General features: G+C 42.1%; 2 protein-coding genes across 8 annotated transcripts in view; one reads left to right on the forward strand and one right to left on the reverse strand.

Moving 5' to 3' along the window:
* Nucleotides 1-911: 911 nt before the first annotated feature.
* TSTD3 (thiosulfate sulfurtransferase like domain containing 3) lies at nt 912-3,167 on the reverse strand (the record flags this gene model as incomplete). Its single annotated transcript, XM_039727737.1, has 3 exons — nt 912-1,240; nt 2,617-2,776; nt 2,993-3,167. Coding segments are annotated over 3 exons (399 nt in total), but the record flags the coding sequence as incomplete, so codon positions are not given.
* A 2,417-nt stretch (nt 3,168-5,584) lies between these two features.
* Nucleotides 5,585-19,596, forward strand: part of USP45 (ubiquitin specific peptidase 45) — a 49,845-nt gene continuing 35,833 nt past the window's right edge. For 2 of the 7 annotated variants that reach the window (XM_039725967.1, XM_039726028.1), the window contains exons 1-5: nt 10,649-10,667; nt 13,225-13,334; nt 17,226-17,395; nt 18,931-19,034; nt 19,420-19,520. In XM_039725967.1, coding sequence (XP_039581901.1) covers nt 13,235-13,334; nt 17,226-17,395; nt 18,931-19,034; nt 19,420-19,520 — 475 coding nt within the window. In that variant the 5' untranslated portion in view covers nt 10,649-10,667; nt 13,225-13,234. Of the gene's footprint in view, nt 5,604-5,773; nt 5,793-6,867; nt 6,887-7,992; nt 8,012-10,648; nt 10,668-13,224; nt 13,335-13,557; nt 13,623-17,225; nt 17,396-18,930; nt 19,035-19,419; nt 19,521-19,596 lie in introns of those variants that run through there. The other 5 variants (XM_039725993.1, XM_039725975.1, XM_039725985.1 and 2 more) reach the window with 5 other exon arrangements.

Genomic DNA, 19,596 nt, shown 5'->3' on the forward strand with positions numbered 1-19,596 from the left:
GGATCAGACAAGTTATTTAACTTAAACCCGTCATTTGGAAGGCAAATTAGAAAGGATCACCTAATTTGGTAAGCTACAAATAGTATGAGCAGAAGTCTTGGAAAACCCTACCACGATTAATAAAAAAGGAAAATAAAAAGGAGGTATACAGTAATTATCCCATTATAAAAAAAACCCAAACCAAATCTCCTCAGTTCAAAAAAGACAGTAGATCTAGAAAAATCACAGGTGGTGTGAAGACTGATAGGTGACAACTGCTCACTTCTGACAGAAGGAGCCAGAGTAGCTGATGAATACATGGCAAGTTCAGAAGCAACAAAAGGAAAGATTTCTCACCACTGCTGTGTCTGATAGGAGTTTCTGATGAAAATTTACAAATACCCATATATAGTAAGACATGCAAAGCCTGAAACACTCTTGAGTTGTAAATGAGAGTAATCTGGAGATTGTCCCACTACATACTAATCCTGGTTTATGCTCTTCCTCAGATGTTTATTACGAATTGCTGCCATACAGAAAATAATGGGCTAGATAGATCCTGGCGTAACATAGAATAACTTGCTTATTTTTTGTGGTTATGTAGTTTTAGGTGTTCCCAAGAAATGCTAATTTAGCTACAAAAGGAAGCATTGCCTGCTCATGACTAAGTACTGACTTAGTTGATTAGAGTGGCTTGCTTTGTTCATTTGTATGCTGAAGTTTGGTGGCTTGATCAATACAGCTAAGCACGATGAATTATACATTTAACTAAATCATTAAATCCTCTATACATTCTGACCTCAATGATCTTCAAAAGGCATTGTTAGTCCTGGTGAGGCCTGGCACAACAGAGCCAGCAGTAGGTTTCTCTTGTCCCCTTCACATTAGAATATCTGCAGTTTGACTATTCTAAACCAACTACCCCACACAGGTACTTGAGAAATAATAATTTTATTTGTCCTATCATCATTAGTTTAAACAGTCACAAACTACATCATACAAAAAAAGTAAACAGAATCTGCACTTAGGTTCTCTTCACATGCATTCATCAAAACCATAACCCAAAGTAAAGGCTGAAATGTTGAGCAAATGTAATGTCCTCTGTTTGTGTCATAGTCTTTGGGTATAATTTAAACTAGACAGTTGATATGTATGGCTGTTTGAAGGTGAACATCCATGTGGGTGGGGCTGTCATCTTCATTTCTTTTCTGGAGGTTCATGTTTTACCCAGTCGTCAAAGCCACCAGCATACTGCTGAACTCTGAAAATATGCAGAAGATACCTTTCTCAAGAAGAGTCTTTAATATCGTCACTTAAAGAGGACACAGCAAAACAAACCCCAAAACCAAAAGCAAAAAATAAACATCCAAAACCCCACAAACAACAACAAAAAAAAAAGAAAAACCTACAAAAACCAGATTAAAATAAACCCCAAAACCACACAAACAACAAAAAAAAAAAAGAAAAACCTACAAAAACCAGATTGAAAAAAACACAGAAATTTTCTGCAACCACATACATTTGTACCTAGCTTCAGTGAGCCAGATGGACATTCCTTTAATACTGCCTGCTTCCATGCAGTGAGTTCTGTAACTCTTTTCTTCCAAATTACAATGTTGGAGTTCAAACATCAAGCAAGAAATAGTAACTGGATCAATGGAACAGTTGTCAGTTCTTTTTTAAAAGAGTGAGAAGAAACTCACAGCAGTGGGAGATATACACATCTATTTATTATGACTAATTCTTCAGTTGTCACCAAATAAACCCTGAACACTGGTCTTTACTTCCTTGCAAACCTACATGCTCTACAGGTCTGACATCAACCTGTGCTAAACTAAACTCTGTAAAACAAAAATCCACTATGCAAAGCAATATTGACTCCTTCAACTGGGCATCATGAAAAACAGGTAATGGAGGATATTTTTCAGTCTGAAACAAGAACATGCTTCTATACTTTTGACTAGAAATAATGAATGTCCCAGTTCAGTGAAAACGTGAGCAAATAACCAATATCTTAAATTTTATCTGCAGTCTTCAAGACAGTGAGCACCTTCCAAAGATAGGTTTAACAATCCTGCAAACCAAATGCTGCATTTCACTCTATCATCATCTCATTGTTTTGTCAGCTATTGCCTTCACTGCTTTACTGCTGGCAAATAATCCAAAGGAAGCAAAGGCATCCTTTGTCAACAGTGAGCTGTAAAGGTAGAACTGCAATTCAACAAAGGGTGTGGTTTCTTAAACTATTTAAGACCGTACTACTGCCAAAGCAAGTAGTTCTCCACCTTTAAAATCTTCCTGCATCTCAAGCCTAGTGCTTATGGAGCTCTTTAAGGAAGAAACATCTCAGCAAGGGAGCCCTGAGAGGCACAAGGGCCCTTTAGCGTGGCCTTGCAGCAGTTTGTGTCACCAGTGGCACATGTGCAGAGCTGCTAAAGGGTTGTTTCAGAGGGTGGTACACCTCACTTTGCTGCAAGACCCATGGCAACCTTCCAGGTTCAGTGGAGACAAGAGATGTCTAACTCAAATACCAGTTCATATTCCACATGTAAATGTTTACCTTTGTACACAGGTGAGTATGTGTTCTGCTTCATGGGGGAAGCAGCATTAATCCCATCCTTACACACAAAATCGTACCTGCTGAAACCCAAGGACATGGCAAAACCAAGTGCTTGTTTACTTCTTGTTCCTGCCAAACAGGAGAAAACCACAGGGTCTGACTTGGATGGCATTTTTTGATTATACTGCTCCTTGAACTCCGTTGGGTCCATTTGTAGAGCTTCTATTAATTCACCCACTGGAAATACAGAAAACAAGCTACTGTTTATTCTCCATCCAAAGACAGGTTTACATTGCAAGATTTCTAACTCCTCTGGAGGAAAAGTTCATCCTCATTACACGCCAACAGCTTTTCAGCAGCATTCCTCTTTGCTCAGTCACCACCAGCTGACCATTCCAGCCAGGAGGAACACGGAACACCCGACGCCTGCAAACAGCGGCGTTGACAACTTACGCGGTATGTTGATGGACTCGGGGATTTTCCCAAACCTGTCGATCTCCCACCTCTCCCGCACGTCGATGTGAAGGACGTTGGCCTTCTTCAAGTCTTTGAGCTCCTGGTAGGACAGGTTCGGCGCCGCGGCGGCGCAGAGGCTGCGGCAGGCGGGGCCTGGCGGAGGCGCAGCCGGTCAGCGCGGCCGCGGGTCCGCTCGGGGCGGGCAGCGCCNCCCGCAGGGCCCGCGCCGCCCGCCACCAGCGCCCGGGGCCCATCCCGGCTCCCCGGCGATGGCGGCCGCACAGCCCGGCCCGGCCCGGCCCCGCAGGCGGGGAGGAGACACCGCCTTCCCGCCCCTGGCACCTGCCCGCTCACACAGACACCGCCTCCGGCTTCGGGACATCCAGCAGTTACCCTGCATTGCCTGGGCAGGGTAAATGCTACCAGCCAACCCAAACTGTGGACTCGCCTGAAAGTACCAAATGCTGGGAGATGAAACAGATGAGGAATTTTGATGCCAAATCAAATTTAAATAATCCCAGCCTCTGAGTGTGTCGAGGAGAAAAGGTGATTTTAGCACTGGCCTGCACCGCTTTCACCACTGTCACTGTTCCCTTACAGCCACAGGAGACGTGGTCCAGGCACCAGTCTCATTTCTGGTGACCAGTGAGTGGATGCGAGGAAATGGCATGAAGCTGCATCACAGATTAGGTTAGATATTAGGAAAACCTTCACCCAGAGGGTGGTCAGGCACTGGAACAGCCTCCTCAAGGAAGTGGTCATGGCTCCAGACCCACCAGTCTTCAAGAAGTGTTTGGACAATACACATGGTGTGTAATTCTTGTGGCTCTACTGTGCACAGTCAGGAGTTGGACTCAAACTTTGTATGTCCCCTCCAGCTCAGGATATTCTATAGTCGATGATCCCTGGTTTCAGTTTTGAATGTTTTGGTTTTGAACTGAAACCCTAGTTTTAGTTTGGAAGCTGCCAGTCTTCTAGCCCCAAGCCAAGATGCATGTGAGTGGAGAAATTAGTGTCTGTTCCACATACTTTAAATCAGTATTCTGTATTTACTGCATACCTTTGTAGATGTGTTACGTACCAGCAATTCTAGTCTTTAAAAGCAGGCATGCTGGATCTTCTCATAAAAGATGCACTTTGAGGAATAGGTTGTTGAATCTTTACTAATAAGTTTTCCTTCTCAAAACGAGAACAAAATATTTCTTGGTACTGTAAAGTGTGACAAATTGAACTTGGCACATATAACTGGTTCACTAGCTGCCCTTCTGCCAGCCTCTCCATATGGCCTCCTTGACAGGCATTTGCAAATTGTCTGTCTGAAGCAGTATATCTATACACAAGCAGGTTTATTGCATTTTCCATTTCCCACAAGGTAAGGATAGAATACACCACTTCTAGAAATTATCTTCTGAGGGATAATTTACTGTATATTTTATCTGTAGTAAAATAATGACCACAGTTAATCTCCACTTATTGCATGTATCACCATAAGGACCATAAAGCGTTCAATGTGAAGCACCAGAACACTTGTCATATGAAATGCACATTCACAGAAAGAAGCATTTTCATGGTTTTGATTTGACCCCGGATCATACTATGCACAAAAAGAGAACACACTAACTTGCTTGCTGAAATAGGAAACATTCACTAGCCAGTTTGTGAAAGACTCAGAGAATTTGAGGTCAGAACAGATAAAGCTTAGCAAACTCCTGCAGCTTGGTGAAAAGGTGGGAAGCAGCACATCAAATTCTCCTTTTGTCTTCATAGCTGCACTCAGTCAACTCCTCTTCAGCAGCTTCCTTAATTTTCCCTCTTGGGACTTTCCATTTCACCTCTTCTTCACCTGACTTTCCAGTTCTGTACAACAACACTCAAACCCAGCGGCACCCAACCCAGTTTCCAGTAGCTCCCTCCTCGAGTGCTGGACATCCTTTACTCTGCCTGTCCTCGGTGGGGATATACACATTTAATGCTGCTCTCCTTCCAGTCCCTCCCACGGTGTCTGCCGGCCCAGACCCTGCTGCATAACCTCTGGGCACGACTTTCCACAGCCCTGCGCGCTGCTCACGGGCACAAACCCAGCGCAGCATCTCCAGCTCTTTCAGCAAAATTCAGAAGTGAAGGTCACCCCAGCCTTTGCCCTGAGTTTCCAGGGTGCCCCGCAGCCGGACCTGTCGCTACCTGTTGCCTCCCAGTGGGCCCCGCTGCGCTCCCGGGCGGCCCCGCTTCCCCACTGCCCTTCCCCCCCGGGACACGCGTTGTGCGCTGGAACCAGCACCAACGCCGCTGCCACTCGTGCGGAGCCGCCCGGGCTGCGGCTGGGGCGGGGAGCGGCGCGGCGAGGCCGGGGGCGGAGCGGAGCGGAGCTTCCTCCGCCGCTTCCTGCCGCCGCCGCGCCCGCCCCTCCCCGCTGTCGGCGGCGCCCGCGGCAGCGCTGTCCGGCGCTTCTCCCGCCGGGCTGGTGGCCAAGTGCGGCTCGTGTTGGGTCGCCGGCGATGAGCTGCTTGCTGGTGGCGACCGCCCGCAGTCGGTGTGGAGCGGGTTAACGCTGCCGAGACGTGAGAACGGCAGCGCCGGGCCGCCTCCGTGAGCCGCAGCGCGTCTCTCGGTGTGTTGGGCTGAGGGCGGTCGGTGGCAGCGCCTGTGGCCGGGCTGAGCGTTCGGCCCGGTCACTCGGCGGAGGGCGCGGGGCTGCGTGTGCCGGCCTGCCGCCGCCGCGGCCTCGAGCGCCGTGTTCGGCGGGCGCGGAGCCGTCCGTGCCCGGGGATTAAATGACAGCCCGATGCCGGTCTTTACGGTTAGCCTGAGACGTGGTATTCTAGACCCATAGCTGCAACTCTCCACGTTTTATTTATTACTGGGATTCTCTGGTTTTGTTTCTTTTTTTTTTTTTCTCTTTCTTTCTTTCTTTCTTTTGCTGTCATTTGTCCTTTACTTTAGGACTTTGTCCTGCCCTTGCTGTACCTGTGTTGCTACTTGCACTATTAAACGGGATATGCACAACAGCATATTAAACATAGGTGCAGTAGAATGAAGACATCAAGTAGAAGCTTATGGCAATAGCTGCACGTGTAGCACTGTATTCTAGTTGTGTGTCATCTTTAACTACAAGTATTTCCCAATTCCATTAAATAATCCTCTCATGCAAGCGTAAAGAACAGACTTGTACTTAAAGGATTCTTTCTGCTCTCTAGCTTTTAAAACAGAAGCATTGTAATGGCTCAAGCATGTGCAAGCTTGAAGCAGATTATGCCTTTGTGAAATTGTTCTCGTGTTTACTACATTTGTAAATATTTTGTCAGATTTCTTCATGAAATATTGAAGAACTGGTGCTCTGTAGCTTTATTTCTGTGAGATTCACAGAAGTGCAGCTAGTGTCTCAGGGGTTCCGTTTTGAGCATCAGTTGTAGATTGAGGACAAGTTGTTCCACTTCAGACATGCCATCAAAGCAAACTGGGGCAGTCTGTGTGGAGGAAGAAAATGGAATTAAATTTTTTGTTCTTGATGGCAAGACTTGGACTTTCAAAGAGCTCAAACTAGTAGTTAATTACTGTTTTATCTGTTCTATCCTCACTGATCAACCAACTTCCACAACACCCTTCCAGAATAGATGGGAAGTTGTGGGCAGCCATTGTCTTCCTTTATTTTCTCCAACTCAGCCCTTTAGGCAGAGGTACAGCAGGAGCCTTAGCTTAAAGTGTTGTCTTGTGTGGGTTTCAGCCTTCTGTCTCACACACATGCTTCAACCACAGTTCCTTTTTTATTTCTTTGAATTCACAGAATGAGCATTTCTCCAAAGTTCATCCTTTGCTCATATTGCCCTTTATTTTCTGTTGCGACATCTTGGGCTGCTTTTCCCCAGTTTTTGGCCACATGGTTGTCCTGGCAAGGTACTGTGAAGTTCACTGGTTACTTTCCAGCTGTTTCAGTTCTTGTGCCCTCAGATTTTCTGTCATGATGGTACAGTAATGTTGTTTGTATCATGGGAATGCACAGTCTGTCATCTGACTGCCTTTTTGCATGCAAAGTTTTACCTTGCAAGCCAACATCATTAGTTATGAGTTATGGCTCTTTTTATGGTACTTAGGTGGGGTTTTGTTTTATAAAGGATGAATTTTCTAGAAAGACCTGTGTTGGACCACACATGCATCTTCCCAGATGTTTTTCCCTTTTGATATATTATAAAAAAACCCCAAACATTTAATGTGGGATAGAGAACATAAATAAAAGTTGCAGTTTGCTTTATGGGGCTGGATATTGCCAGGTATATCTGAAATTTTCCATAAAACTTTGCTGTAAGATACTAGCAAAAAAATATGTCATCAAAATGCTACTCCTTTTACCCACTTAGAGCTTTAATATACTCCAGTCATAAACCCAGTTACAGAGTCTTTTCAGTTTTGCTCCTGGACATATCTGGCTTCTGTTCATCCTCAGAGGTTATTTTTCTGTGGCAGGTGATTTTAGAAGGAAATCCGAGGGGGATTGTGGAGGATACGAACATGAAAGTTGGTAGAACATGCTTAGCTTGAGCAGCTGGCTGAAGTGCATTACTGAAAGTGAGAGAGGCTATGAGATTTTTACTGTCACTTGGAAGGTTGTGTCTAGCTTTCCAAAGCCTCCATCTCACTCTTGCTCCAGAAGTACATCAGTGTCTCACCCTTTTTAGGACTGTAATACAACGTCAGGATTGGCGTTTGAGCTCCAGTGACAGTGTAGGATGTGTGATGTGCCTTTGGGCTAGGAAATCTTGGAGATGATGCTTTCAGAATTTCAGATGACATTTTCCAGGGGAAGAAGCTTCTCTGCCACTACCAGTCAGCAGTTCTGGTCCTTTTACTGCTCTCTCAGGCAGCGGGGGCTTGTTTTCCACCAAGGTTTCCGTGGCTGTCAGAGCGCTGAGCCTCCTGGCCTGCTGATGGCTGACACTGCCCGGCTGCTGACCGTGATGGATGTGGTGCTTCTTTTGATTGGGTGACACTTGGTCTAGTGGTGAGCAAGGCAAAATGCCACAGGTAATGCTCGAAGAGAGGTCCGAAATGTATCAACTTGCGGCTTGCATCAAAACATGTAGCAGTTCTGTGGAGGATCTGGCATTACTGATCCATACCTTTCACAGATGTGTTTCAAAGCATCTTTGGACTTAATCTGCACATCTGTGGAGTTCCTTCACCCCTTTGGTGCAAGGCTGCTGTTTACAGCTGGGCAATTCTGTTAAGTCGTATGAAAATGCTAATTTTTCCCAGTATTCAATGTGTGCTCTGCCCTTTCGGTGTGACCCAGGTTTTTCTTTGCATTAGCAATGTAAAATGATACAATTTTAACTTGAAAGTTTGACAAGTGATGAGACAACTGGAATTAGGCTACCTCAGATGAATTAAGGGATTGAGGTAAATGTATTTACCCCAGCTTCTTTGAATTCAGGTGCTCACTGATGAAGTAATTAACAATACTGGTTTCACAGCTAATGGACAGTCCTATGGGGAGAATATTGCCCATATCCAAAATAGTACCTGGAAATTTTCTGTAGACTCACTTGGCTATATTTCATAGGGTCAGTAGGCTTAGATAGGCTGGTGAGTTTTGCATAATTTTTATCTTGTTTGCATTCTAGTAATGCAACTGTAATCCTCCTAGTTAATTGAGAATCAGAAAAATATTGTAATAGGTATTACACAGATAAGAACAAAAATGTGTTACTTGTTTGAAAGAGCTCGCACCCTAATTATAAGAGGAGGGGAAAAGTGGATCTAGGCAGATGGAAGTAGTGATATGATATTAATCAGTGCAGCAGGTTATTTCTCTAACATGCTGGTGGTCTGGTCAGTGTTTCTGGTCAGCATCATGGTGAAGGTACATGAGAAGACTCACTAAGTATGCGAAGACTCCCTGAGGTGACACATTTCAATGTTTAGTAAGTGAACTGTAGACATTCTAGAAGGAGGGACTCATCTTTCAAGTGAGAAGTGCAAAATGGTAAGATGGGAAAAGGTTTTGGGAAGTGGAGACAGTGAAGACAGTTTGCTTTTCAGCTCTCTTGCATAAAAATGTTGTGAAGAGGAATAACTTGTTTGGTTGGTTGGGTTGGGTTGGGTCGGTTTGGTTTCCCAAGGAAAAGTGATTTTTAGTTCATGCTAGCCTTGTAACTTTTATTGGTCTTAGCTCTACTGAATTAATGTAAATTAAAAAAAAACCAGCAGTTTCTTATTTTAGAAACAACATTCAACTCTTGTAAGTATCTAAATATATACTTTATGAAGAGGGTAAATTTCTAAATATAGGAATATTAATGCTGTTAAATATAGGCTGTATCAAGCATATCTTAAATTTAAAATAGTCTGGGCACACCGTAGATTTAACTTAACAAATTCAGCAAATTGATTTTTGGCACTATGTCAAATCTGAAGCTTTTAAAATTAGATAGGCAGATCATTCTGTTGCTTTTGAAGTGGTTTGTTCTTTCTAGAATGGTGGAAATGAGCAGTTGAGTGAGGAGGTTTTGATCTTAATCAGCTTTTTGTAGGAAGATTGACATTAGGAGTCTTTTAAGAAGTAAGAAGACAGCTGAGAATAGCTAGTGATAGTGATGATTGCACTTCAAACTCTTGTGTACTGAGCTCAAAGAATCCAAACATGTTTGGCAAGGATTAGTTCTTAGTTTTGTGCAAAATAATTTTTTAAAAGAAAAGGGTTTAGGGTTTTTTAATCTAACTTTTTTTTTTTTTCTCAAGGACACTGCATAATTTCTGCTTAAGATTTTTACTGTGTGCCAAGTACAGATGAGGGTAGGGCTAACATACCCTCTAAGCTCAGGTTTTTCTACCACAAAAATCAGTGTCTTTTTATTTGTCAAATTAATTAGTCAAATATTGTATGCACCATGACTTGATTTTATGTGTATGAAGTGAAAAACTTAAATGTATTTGTTTTTCCATCACAAAAGAAAACTTCGAGTGACGATTCATGGTGACCTCTTTCTGCATAGGAAGAGGAGGAGAGTCTGTCCCCTTTGGGATACTCCGTAGTTGGTGGCTGTAGACAGAAAATTCTCATTGGACATATTAAAAAATATCAGAATTGGTTGGAAAGAGGCAAATCAGGGGAATACTTCCATGGTTTTTGATCTTCAGTGTGTCAAGTTATTTTTGAATTGTCTGAATTGTTCTTTTTTCTTTTGCCTGCTTGTCCTGAATGGCTTGTGCCTATGGCCAACAACAAGCTATAGAGCATCCCTTTTGTTTTTTTATTAGCTATATTTTATGCTTTCTTGAGTCTGTTTTTTCAGGATTTTCATTCCAACAAAATGTCAAATCTTTTATTTCCCATAAACTGAAATATTTTTGAGAGGTTATTTCTGAAGCATCCTAAGTTTCTTCCTCATTTAACTCAAATGTAATAATCAGATTTCTAGCATAAAAATTCTGATTTTGAAATTGTGTTGATTGATGTTGATCATGTTTTTATTAAACGGGATCTTTAATTTGTAATGATTCCAGTCCCTGAATGTACTGGAAAAGGGCAGGCAGTACTCCATAAACACTTGCATCGTAGATCATATGGAGTAGCTCATTGCTCTTACCCTTCTATCACACTTCTATGCTTTTCAAAATCAGGCACAAACCCTGGCTGTCTAAGTCCTTGGTATGCTCTGGTTTTTCCAAGAGCTCACAGGTCAGTAACCATTGTCTGATGGATGTCCATCTGTGTGTATGTCCATGAAAAGTAATTAATCTAATGGTCCGTGTTGTCTTTTCCTCTGCCTGCTCTTAGTGAAAGGAGACTGAAAAGTGTCTGGGCTGTGCAGTGTGGGTGCAGCTTCTTATGCCAGTGTTCATTTCTAATGCCATGTTGGTTAGGTTGGGCTTGAAGTGCCATGCTTTCAGTCATTGTGGGTATCAGACATGTGGGTTTTTTCCCCCATGTCCTGAGAGTTCCTAGGAGTGCCACAGCAGTGGGCTGTGTTTGCCCTGATCCAGGTTGTATCACCTGTGCTGCGGGCTACAGGATTTCACACATGGGAAAGGCTTGTATTTCAGCTGGTTGGGCCCACAGTTATTCACTGGAGCTCTCTAAGTGTACTGATACAAAGATGACTTTCATTGGGGTGAAGTCTGTGCTTTGGACAGTCTTACATAATCTGTCCAAAGAGATCAAAATTGTTATGCTGAAATGAACTCATAGATGGTTTATGTCAATGTTGAATCACCTAAACACAACTATGTTCCTTTAGGGAGGACATTTTTGCTGTGTTTGCTATTGACTCTTCGCATAATTTAGTGTAAGGTCTTGTGTTTTCTCACAGCAGCTCTGTTGGCCCTACTGTTTGATGAATGTCTTGACGAATCTTGTGCTCAGTTAAGTGGCAGTGTGAGAAGTGGTGATGGTAGTTTCATATGAAACTTGGGTATATATGAGAAGCTGCCAAGGCAGAAAGACACAGCTGAAGTTGTGAAGTTGAGCCTCCTCATGTTCTGGGGATGCCAGCTTGCATGGCTGTTGATAGACATTAGGTGTGCTAACATCTGTTGAACATATATAGTCAGGAGCTGGAATATTTAGACCTTTCTTAGTGTATGAACAGGAATTGTGAACCCATGAAATCAGCAAAGCTGAATTCAGTGGCACCGTTCACTTGCGTGTCTAGGCTTTATAATATAAGTATAGGAAAATTTGAAATCTGTAATTTAAGAACATCATGTTATTTAATATAGTATAAGCCAATTTCTGTGTAAATGTAGTAAAAAAAAAGTGCTGTGTTTTGAAGGCTTGAGGAAACATGAAGCCATTAATGAAGGAAGCAGTGACTAAAGATTTCTTTTATAGTATACAAAAATGTGACTTGTCCAAAGCAAATCTCTAATGGGTAGGTTCATGCAGAAAACCTGTAGCACCAACAGTGTGTAGGGCAGATGTGTAGGAACTTGGAACAGGGGCTTGGTGGTACAGATTGCCTGCTTTGCTTCAGGGAAGGCTGTTCAGGTATCAGTGGTGGTGGTGTTCTAATATCAATATTGATGACTGTTCTGCTGATTGGCTTAGTGGATAAGTAAGGAGAGGAAATATTGAATTCAATATACAATACACTGGTTGATTCCTGTGTCTCTCAGAGCTTCAGAAATACAAATGTCTAAATGCATGTACAAAAAAGATTAAAAAAATCTTAAATAGACAAACTTGTTAAACCTTGGCAAACTTAATTAATTGATCTGTAGTAAGAATATACCCTTTGCTATTCCCAAATGTAGGGCATTTTAGAGGTTTCCTATACCTAAATGCAGTAGCACAGTTGAAAATCTTTGGTCCTGGTGGCTCAGGTGACATTATTAGCCAGTTTCTGGTACACAACAGGATGTCATTTTATTTCTGAACAGAATGGCTCACATGTGTGCAGTGTGTGAGTATTTGATTATTTTATATTCATATGCATTGTATGTGAAAACAAAAATCTGGTTTTATGAACCACACTATTAAAAGACAAACTGTAAACTAAGCCCCAGCTGCTGTCTGTATGGTGCACAACTACAGTGCTTCAGTGGATTCACATTTGGATTTTGATTAAATGACTGGTGTACTGAAATCTCTAATTATTTTTAAAGTTTACTGGCAAATATCTATGCTTTAATTCTGTTCCTCATAGGACTCCTTCATTAATGACACAAATTTCCTATGAGAGGCTTCATCCTTATGGATTCTTCAATGTTTAATAGAGGGATCAGTTTGCAGTCTAGTCAGTCATCCCTTGTAGGATAGAACACTTTTATCAGATTTGGAAGACTTTTTTATTTTCTTACACTGTTTGAAATGGCTCAAAAACCTTTAGGGAATGTGCCAAGGGTAAATAATGACCGCAACCTTTCATAAGTGATATATTTTAAGGAAGCAAAACATTTATTTTGATCAAATTTTTCTGTTATGTTGTGGTTGTAATAACTTACTTCGCAATAACAAAAATAAAGAAAATCTCAATACCTCAAATATTTAACACCTCTGCCTAGAAGTGAGTGTGCATGTGTCCCTTTTTCGTACAGCTACAATTCATAGTGTCCTGTAGTCTAACTGGTGTGACATTTGTAAGACTTCATTCCTGACACATTCATAGTCCTTGTTACACAATAGCTGATATTAGGCCAAGCCTAAAACCGTGTGTGTGATGTTTGAATGTTTTAGAGTTCAGACTCAGTGAAACATTTCAATCAACAATAACATTACCTCTGTTTGTCTTTCCTAGTAAGCAACAGATGCGGGTGAAAGATCCATCAAGGACCAACCCTGAGAAGCCGAAGAGAAGCAAAAGGCCTAACAGGCCACAGGATGAGGACTCTTCAGATGATATTTCAGGTGAGTATGTAGGGTGGTGTTTGTCCTGAGGTTGAGTGTGGATAGATAAAATGTAGGAGACTAGAGATAGTGGTGAAGGTAATCTGGCCCCTAAGGAGTTACAGCTGTGCCAATTACCAAGCATTAAGAACAGACCTGCCCTTAATGGGCCACAGCTGGATCCAATTAGGAGGGATGTTATAAAAGAGCAGGTTGGCTGGTCGAGGTGAAGTTTGTTGGTTGTGCGGAGGAGGAGAAGAAGAAGGACTTAGTGCTGTGAGGAGCTGCCCATGAGAAACCACCAAGAAGGTATGAAACATTTGTAACAAGATGGCAACAATTGGTGACCCCGACGTGATCAAGGACCCAGGATGGTGCTGAGTTCCCTCTGAATGGCAGTGTGTGCAGCAGGACACAAGCTGTGTGATAGAAGTGGCAAATGGCATGGCCACAGCAGCAGGGGGTGCCTCAGCAATAGCATGGCCCCTGAGGAGTACGGGGGGAAGTTTGCTAAGTCACTGCTACATGAGCCCTGGAATAAAGGCACCATGGAGCTCTGAGAGGCAAAGTCAGAAGTGCACAGACAACATGTAAAAGAAGCCCTCTAAAAATGTATAGTGGGCATCTCCACAGTAACCTGATGTGATTGGGAGTGGGCTGTAGGGTGAAGTGCAGCCAGAGATGGAGCCCAGCGTAGCATTGAGAGCAGCAGGAGAAGCTGCCTGATCTGGACCTGACAGATTTTGACACCTGAGGTACAGGTGAGCTGCTGGGGACGCAATGAGAAATAACATATCGAGTGCCAAACAAATTGTTTGACATATGTAGAAAGAAATTAAAAAAAAAAAAAAGACTGTGAAATATAGTGTCAAAAAGAGAGCAAGGCAGCTGCAGATTAAGCTGGCACCTGGAAATCACTTTATAAGACTTCAAAAAAATGGAAGACAGAGCAAGACAAGAGAGGCTTGCAGAGATCAACTAATACAACAAAATATGTAGAAAGAAGAAGAGAGTTATTAAAACAGTAGTAAGAAGAAATATAGTGTCAAAAAGGGGGCAAGGCAGCTGCAGATTAGGCTGGCACCTAGAAATCACTTTATAAGACTTTAAAAGAATGGAAAACAGAGCAAGACAAGAGAAGCTTGCAGAGATCAACTAATACAACAAAATGTGTAGAAGGAAGAAAAGAGTTATTAAAACAGCAGTAAAGACTGAGGAAAGAGTAACTCTATTATTTAGTATGGTGTATTTGTTTGCTAATGAAATGTGCATTTTGTTTGTGATTTGCAGCTATGAATCTTTGATTAGGCATAAGTGTAAAAGTTTATATTCCATAAGTGTACGTACACTCGACAGATGCTAGATCAATGTTGTTCAAAGTTCTATGGCTGTTGATGTGTTGCTATCTTAATATGTAGCCTTTCATTTATTCTTGTTAGTTGCCTTATGAAGTTGTACAGCTGTGGATATTGTCAATATTCTAGAAATATAAATATAAAGGTTTTTGATTATATGTAATGTTAGTTTGAGTAATGAATCAGTATAAAAGTTTCTGATGATCTGTAATGCAAGTTTGGGCAACGAATCAAAAACTTAGTAATTAACAGAAAACGGGAGAATTGTGGTTAGATAAAATGTAGGAGAATAGAGATTGTGGTGAAGGTAATCTGGCCCCTAAGGAGTTACAGCTGTGCTAATTATCAAGCATTAAGAACAGACCTGCCCTTAATAGGCCACAGCTGGATCCAATTAAGAGGGGTATTATAAAAGAGCAGCTTGGCTGGTGGAGATGTGAGATGGAGTTTGTTGGCTGTGCAGAGGAGGAGAAGAAGAAGGACTTAGTGCTGTGAGGAGCTGCCCATGAGAAACCACCAAGAAGGTATGAAACCTTTGTAACAAGATAGCAACAGTTGAGGGCTAATAGCTTCCCTGTTGACTGATGAAAACCACAAATCATTGGTACCATGAAATGCTTTTCTTGCTTGAATTTATAACAGAAATATCCCCAGTCAAGTGTTTATGACATGATCAGTTGTTACACTACATGACTTCCTTGAAGGGCTGGAGAGTTGGCTGATCTTCAATGACAGTTTCTCTGTGTGAGGTCAGACACTCGTGGCAGGAGGCTGTGTGGCTGAATAGGGAGCTTCCAGCTGAGCTCAGAGGGAAAAAGGAATGGCAGAGAGGGTGGAGGCAGGTTTGAGCTGCCTTTGCAGAGGTCTCGAGTGTGCAGGATTAGGTAAAGCAACTTCAGAATTTGACCTGGTGAGGAGTGTAAAGAGTAAGATGAGCCTTTATGGATATAGTGGCTGGAAAATGAAGACTAGGGTGAGTTCAAACCTGCTGTGTGAGGGGGCAGGGGTTCTAGGGACACAGGCTGTGGGAACTAGCCTTTGCTTCTATCTTCACATGGAAGCTCTGCACCTCCCTGGCTCCTGACCTTAATGGCAGACTCTGGGATATAAACATTGCCCAGTGTAGAAGACTGAGAACTGTTAAATGAACTGAACGCACACAAGTCTGTGGGGTCAGATGGAATGCATCTGAAAATGCTGAGAAAACTGGTTGATGTCATTGTGAAGCTGGGCTCTGCCATCTCTTTATGGCAACAAATTGAGGAGGCCAGCTGACAAGCAGGAGGATAGGTCTGCCATTCAGAGTGACTGACTGGCTGGAGGAGGGGCAGGCAGAAACCTCCTCCATGTTCAGCAGTAGCAAGTGGAGAGTTTGGCACCTGGGCATAATCACGTACCATTACAGGGTGGGAATTAAGGCAGCCTTGCAGAAAAGGTCCTGAGGGTCCTAATGCACACACTGAATAAAACCAAGCTGTGCTGTTTGTGCCTGCTGTAGGCAGGATTGTATTAATGAGAGTGCTGGCAGGCAGGTGATTCTTTCCATCTTTTCAGCACTTGTGGGACTTCATTGAGAGAACCATGCCCAAGTTGTGGGCTCTCTCTTACAAGAAAGGATGACTTGTCAGTGAGGTCAGTGATTCACCCTGTCCACATTTTTAAAGAGATTGAGAACGTGATGTGGGAAGAGGGGCTGAATGGAATGTCTTTGTTTAGCCATAGGAGTGAAAGTATAATTTCTTTCATTGACTGTCTGATGGTAGTTACAGAGAAGGTGGAACCAGATTCTTGCAGGAAGTCCACAGTGAGAGGACTAAAGGCAACCGACCAAAGTTAGGGCACGGAAAATTTGGCTAGGTGTGAGGAAATTTATTTTATATTCACTCTGAGGGTGGTCAGACAGAAACCTGATTTTCTAGTGAATTGGTGAGGCCTCAGTCCTTGAAGATAGTCAGCATTCAACTGAACAAAGCCATGAGCAAAGAGATCTAAATTAATATTTGGCAGTGCTTTAAGTGAGGACTTGGACAAGATGGCCTTCAGGGCTTACTTCAAACTTAGTTTATTCTGTGATATAGTGGAATTTCTGCAAAAAAATATGACAGGGAAGAATGGTTGATATTCACATTCAGAATAAGCAGTTGTAGTAGGGATGCATGGGTGTTTGAAGATCTTTCTTTATGGGTTGAAAAGAGGTCAATGGCCTGTGTTGTTGTATGCAAAAATAGATTTATCTATTATTTTATTTTCAAAAAATGGGGAAATTAGTTTTGTACAAAAGCAATCCTTGTACTTTTGTATGAACTAGTTTATCTGGTTTTAAGAGGTGGCATTTATTGACTTGAAGAGAATTTCCATTATGGAAAGACTAAAAGAGATTCCTTCATAAAATTCAGTATGTGGGGAGCAGCTGGCTGATCTTTCCTACTTTAATTCTTTGCTGTTCTTTTTCCTGGTGCTGAATTAATTGAAGATTGCGGTCTTTCAGTGTACATGTGCTGTCTTTCTTAGCTGTTATTTTGGATGGATAAAAGCGAGTGTGTGTTGTTCTCTGTAGGGCTGACCTGCCAGCACGTGGGCCAGGCAGTGGACGTGCATCATGTGAAGAGAGCGGTGGCGCAGAGCGTGTGGTCAGTGTGTGCGGAATGCCTGAGGGAGAGGCGGCTCAGCGATGCTGAGCACGGCGCGCCTTCAGACATCTGGCTGTGTCTCAAATGTGGCTTTCAGGTAAGCACGTGTGCTCAGTTTGCAGAGGTGGAGTTCCTGAAGGATGTCTTTTGGATCCTTGTCTGTTTGGCACCTCATTGCCTCCAGAGGAACAGTGTGACGCAAGTGCTTAGTGTGAGAGTCCCTGCCTCAGCTTCCTCGGGAAGTGGGGTGTGACCTTATGTTCCTGTTCATTTTTGGCAGTGTTTAGGGTTAGCTTTATGTGTCACAGTGTGGTGTGGCATCATGATTAGTGATGGTCCTGCCTTTCTCTGTTCTTATCTGCATCTTCTTGCCACTTACAGAGAATTGGCTCTGGGAACTGTGTGGCTGCATCCGTTCAGCTGGCTCCTCTGGCAGAAGTTCCCATAAATGAATGAAAAATAGGAATGAATGAAAAACCAAACATGTATATTGCTGAATGAACTTGTGCTGTGGACACCCAATTGCTAGATTTGATTGAAGCCAAGGAGAAAGGGAGTGAGAATGCTGCTCCTGTGGCAACTAGCCATTAGAATGGATCAGTTATAATGTCAAATCATGGAGTTCAAAATGGCAGGTCCTGACCCCAAGGGCTTTCACAGATTTTTGCCCTGGGAGTGAAGTAAAGAAAAAATTTTACTTAAAATTTTACAGCACAATTCAGTTTATGGGCGGTATGAGGCTTGGTTCAGCCAATAGTTGGCTGAACCAACTATGAACAAAGCATGTCATGATTTTCCTGGAATTTCAGTAGGTTTGACTATAGAAAACTACTTTCAGTGGGTTTTACTATAGAAGCCAGCTCCTACCAGTATAATATGAACAGATTTGATTTTGCAAAGAAACATGCTGTTCACAGGGTTCAGAATATAGTAAACTAGATCTGAGGAGGACTCATATATCTTGTTTGAAAAATTTCTATTAAGGAGGGCTTCTAAAAGGAGTTAATTTTGTGTGCTTCTTCATGTTCATGCTGTTAACAGCTTCTAAAACTTAGGCTTATTCAGAGACCATTCTGAATCTAAGTCCCACTTTGTTCATACTTGAACCATTGCAAATGCTTTCTCTTGAAATTGCTATACATAAATAGCGTGTTCTGAGCAGCTTTGTAATACAAAGCACTTCATGTACTTTTTTCATTTGCTGTATGGAATGCATTTGACATTCTTGAGCAGTGAGGGTTAACCTATGCTGTTAATATCTTCCTTGATATTCTGTGGACCAAATACGCTACATAGTTGTCTCATTCACAATTACTAGAGCATTCTTTCTTTTGTGAATGGTATAGTTTTTTGTGTGCTGAAATTTATTAAATACTTATCCAAAAGCTAGGAATTATTTCTATTCAGTTAGAGCAAACTTAATAATTCTATGTATTTCCAGTGAATTTTCCAAGTAGAAAAGATGAGAATGTTAAATCCTCTCAATCCTTACGAATGCTAAATAAGTAGGGCAGAATAGCTCCTTGTCTAGTTTTGAAAAGTGGGGTTTTTGTAGTGTATTTACTAATAATATAGTATTTTCATTCTTCCCTTTCATTCCCCCTCTTACTGGGTTGATGTGTCCATTTTTAGGGATGTAGTAAGAATTCAGAAGGCCAGCATTCTCTGAAACACTTCCAAACTGCACGCACAGAACCTCATTGCATCGTTATCAACCTCAGCACATGGATCATATGGTAAGAGTCAGTCTGCAGGTGTTTGTGTGTGCCTGTACCTAAGGACTTCACATAACTGAAAGCAGTGTCTTCTCATGATAAAGAATGATTCTGACAGATAAAATTAATGCTTTCTATAGAGGAAAGGTAGGTTTTCTGGAGGCAATATGTGTTTGTCCTTTGTGTTCTCTGAAATTATTTAAATCTGTAAGGACTGCAGTGAATTGGGACTGATATAGAAGAGCGTATATGAGATGAGGGAATTCAATTCTCTTCAATTTTTTTAGTGGGAAAAATTGAAACTGAGAGCTTAAGTAATTTGTGTAAGGTAGTTTTGGAGGTTTGCTAGAGCTGAAATGTGCATGCAGATAGCCCTGAATTCCAATTTATTTCTTCTTTTATTTAGGTGTTATGAATGTGATGAAGAGCTGTCAACGCATTGCAACAAAAAGGTTCTGGCTCAGATAGTTGACTTCCTTCAAAAACATGGTGCCAGGGCTGAACCAAGTAAGTTTGCACAGTTAGTTTTATCTGGAGTTAATAACAAGCATTTCAGATTTTGAGTCGTGTTAAAAATAGAATT

Source organism: Passer montanus, unplaced genomic scaffold (genome assembly GCF_014805655.1).
Source record: "Passer montanus isolate IOZ18808 unplaced genomic scaffold, ASM1480565v1 scaffold11, whole genome shotgun sequence".
NCBI lineage: Eukaryota > Metazoa > Chordata > Aves > Passeriformes > Passeridae > Passer > Passer montanus.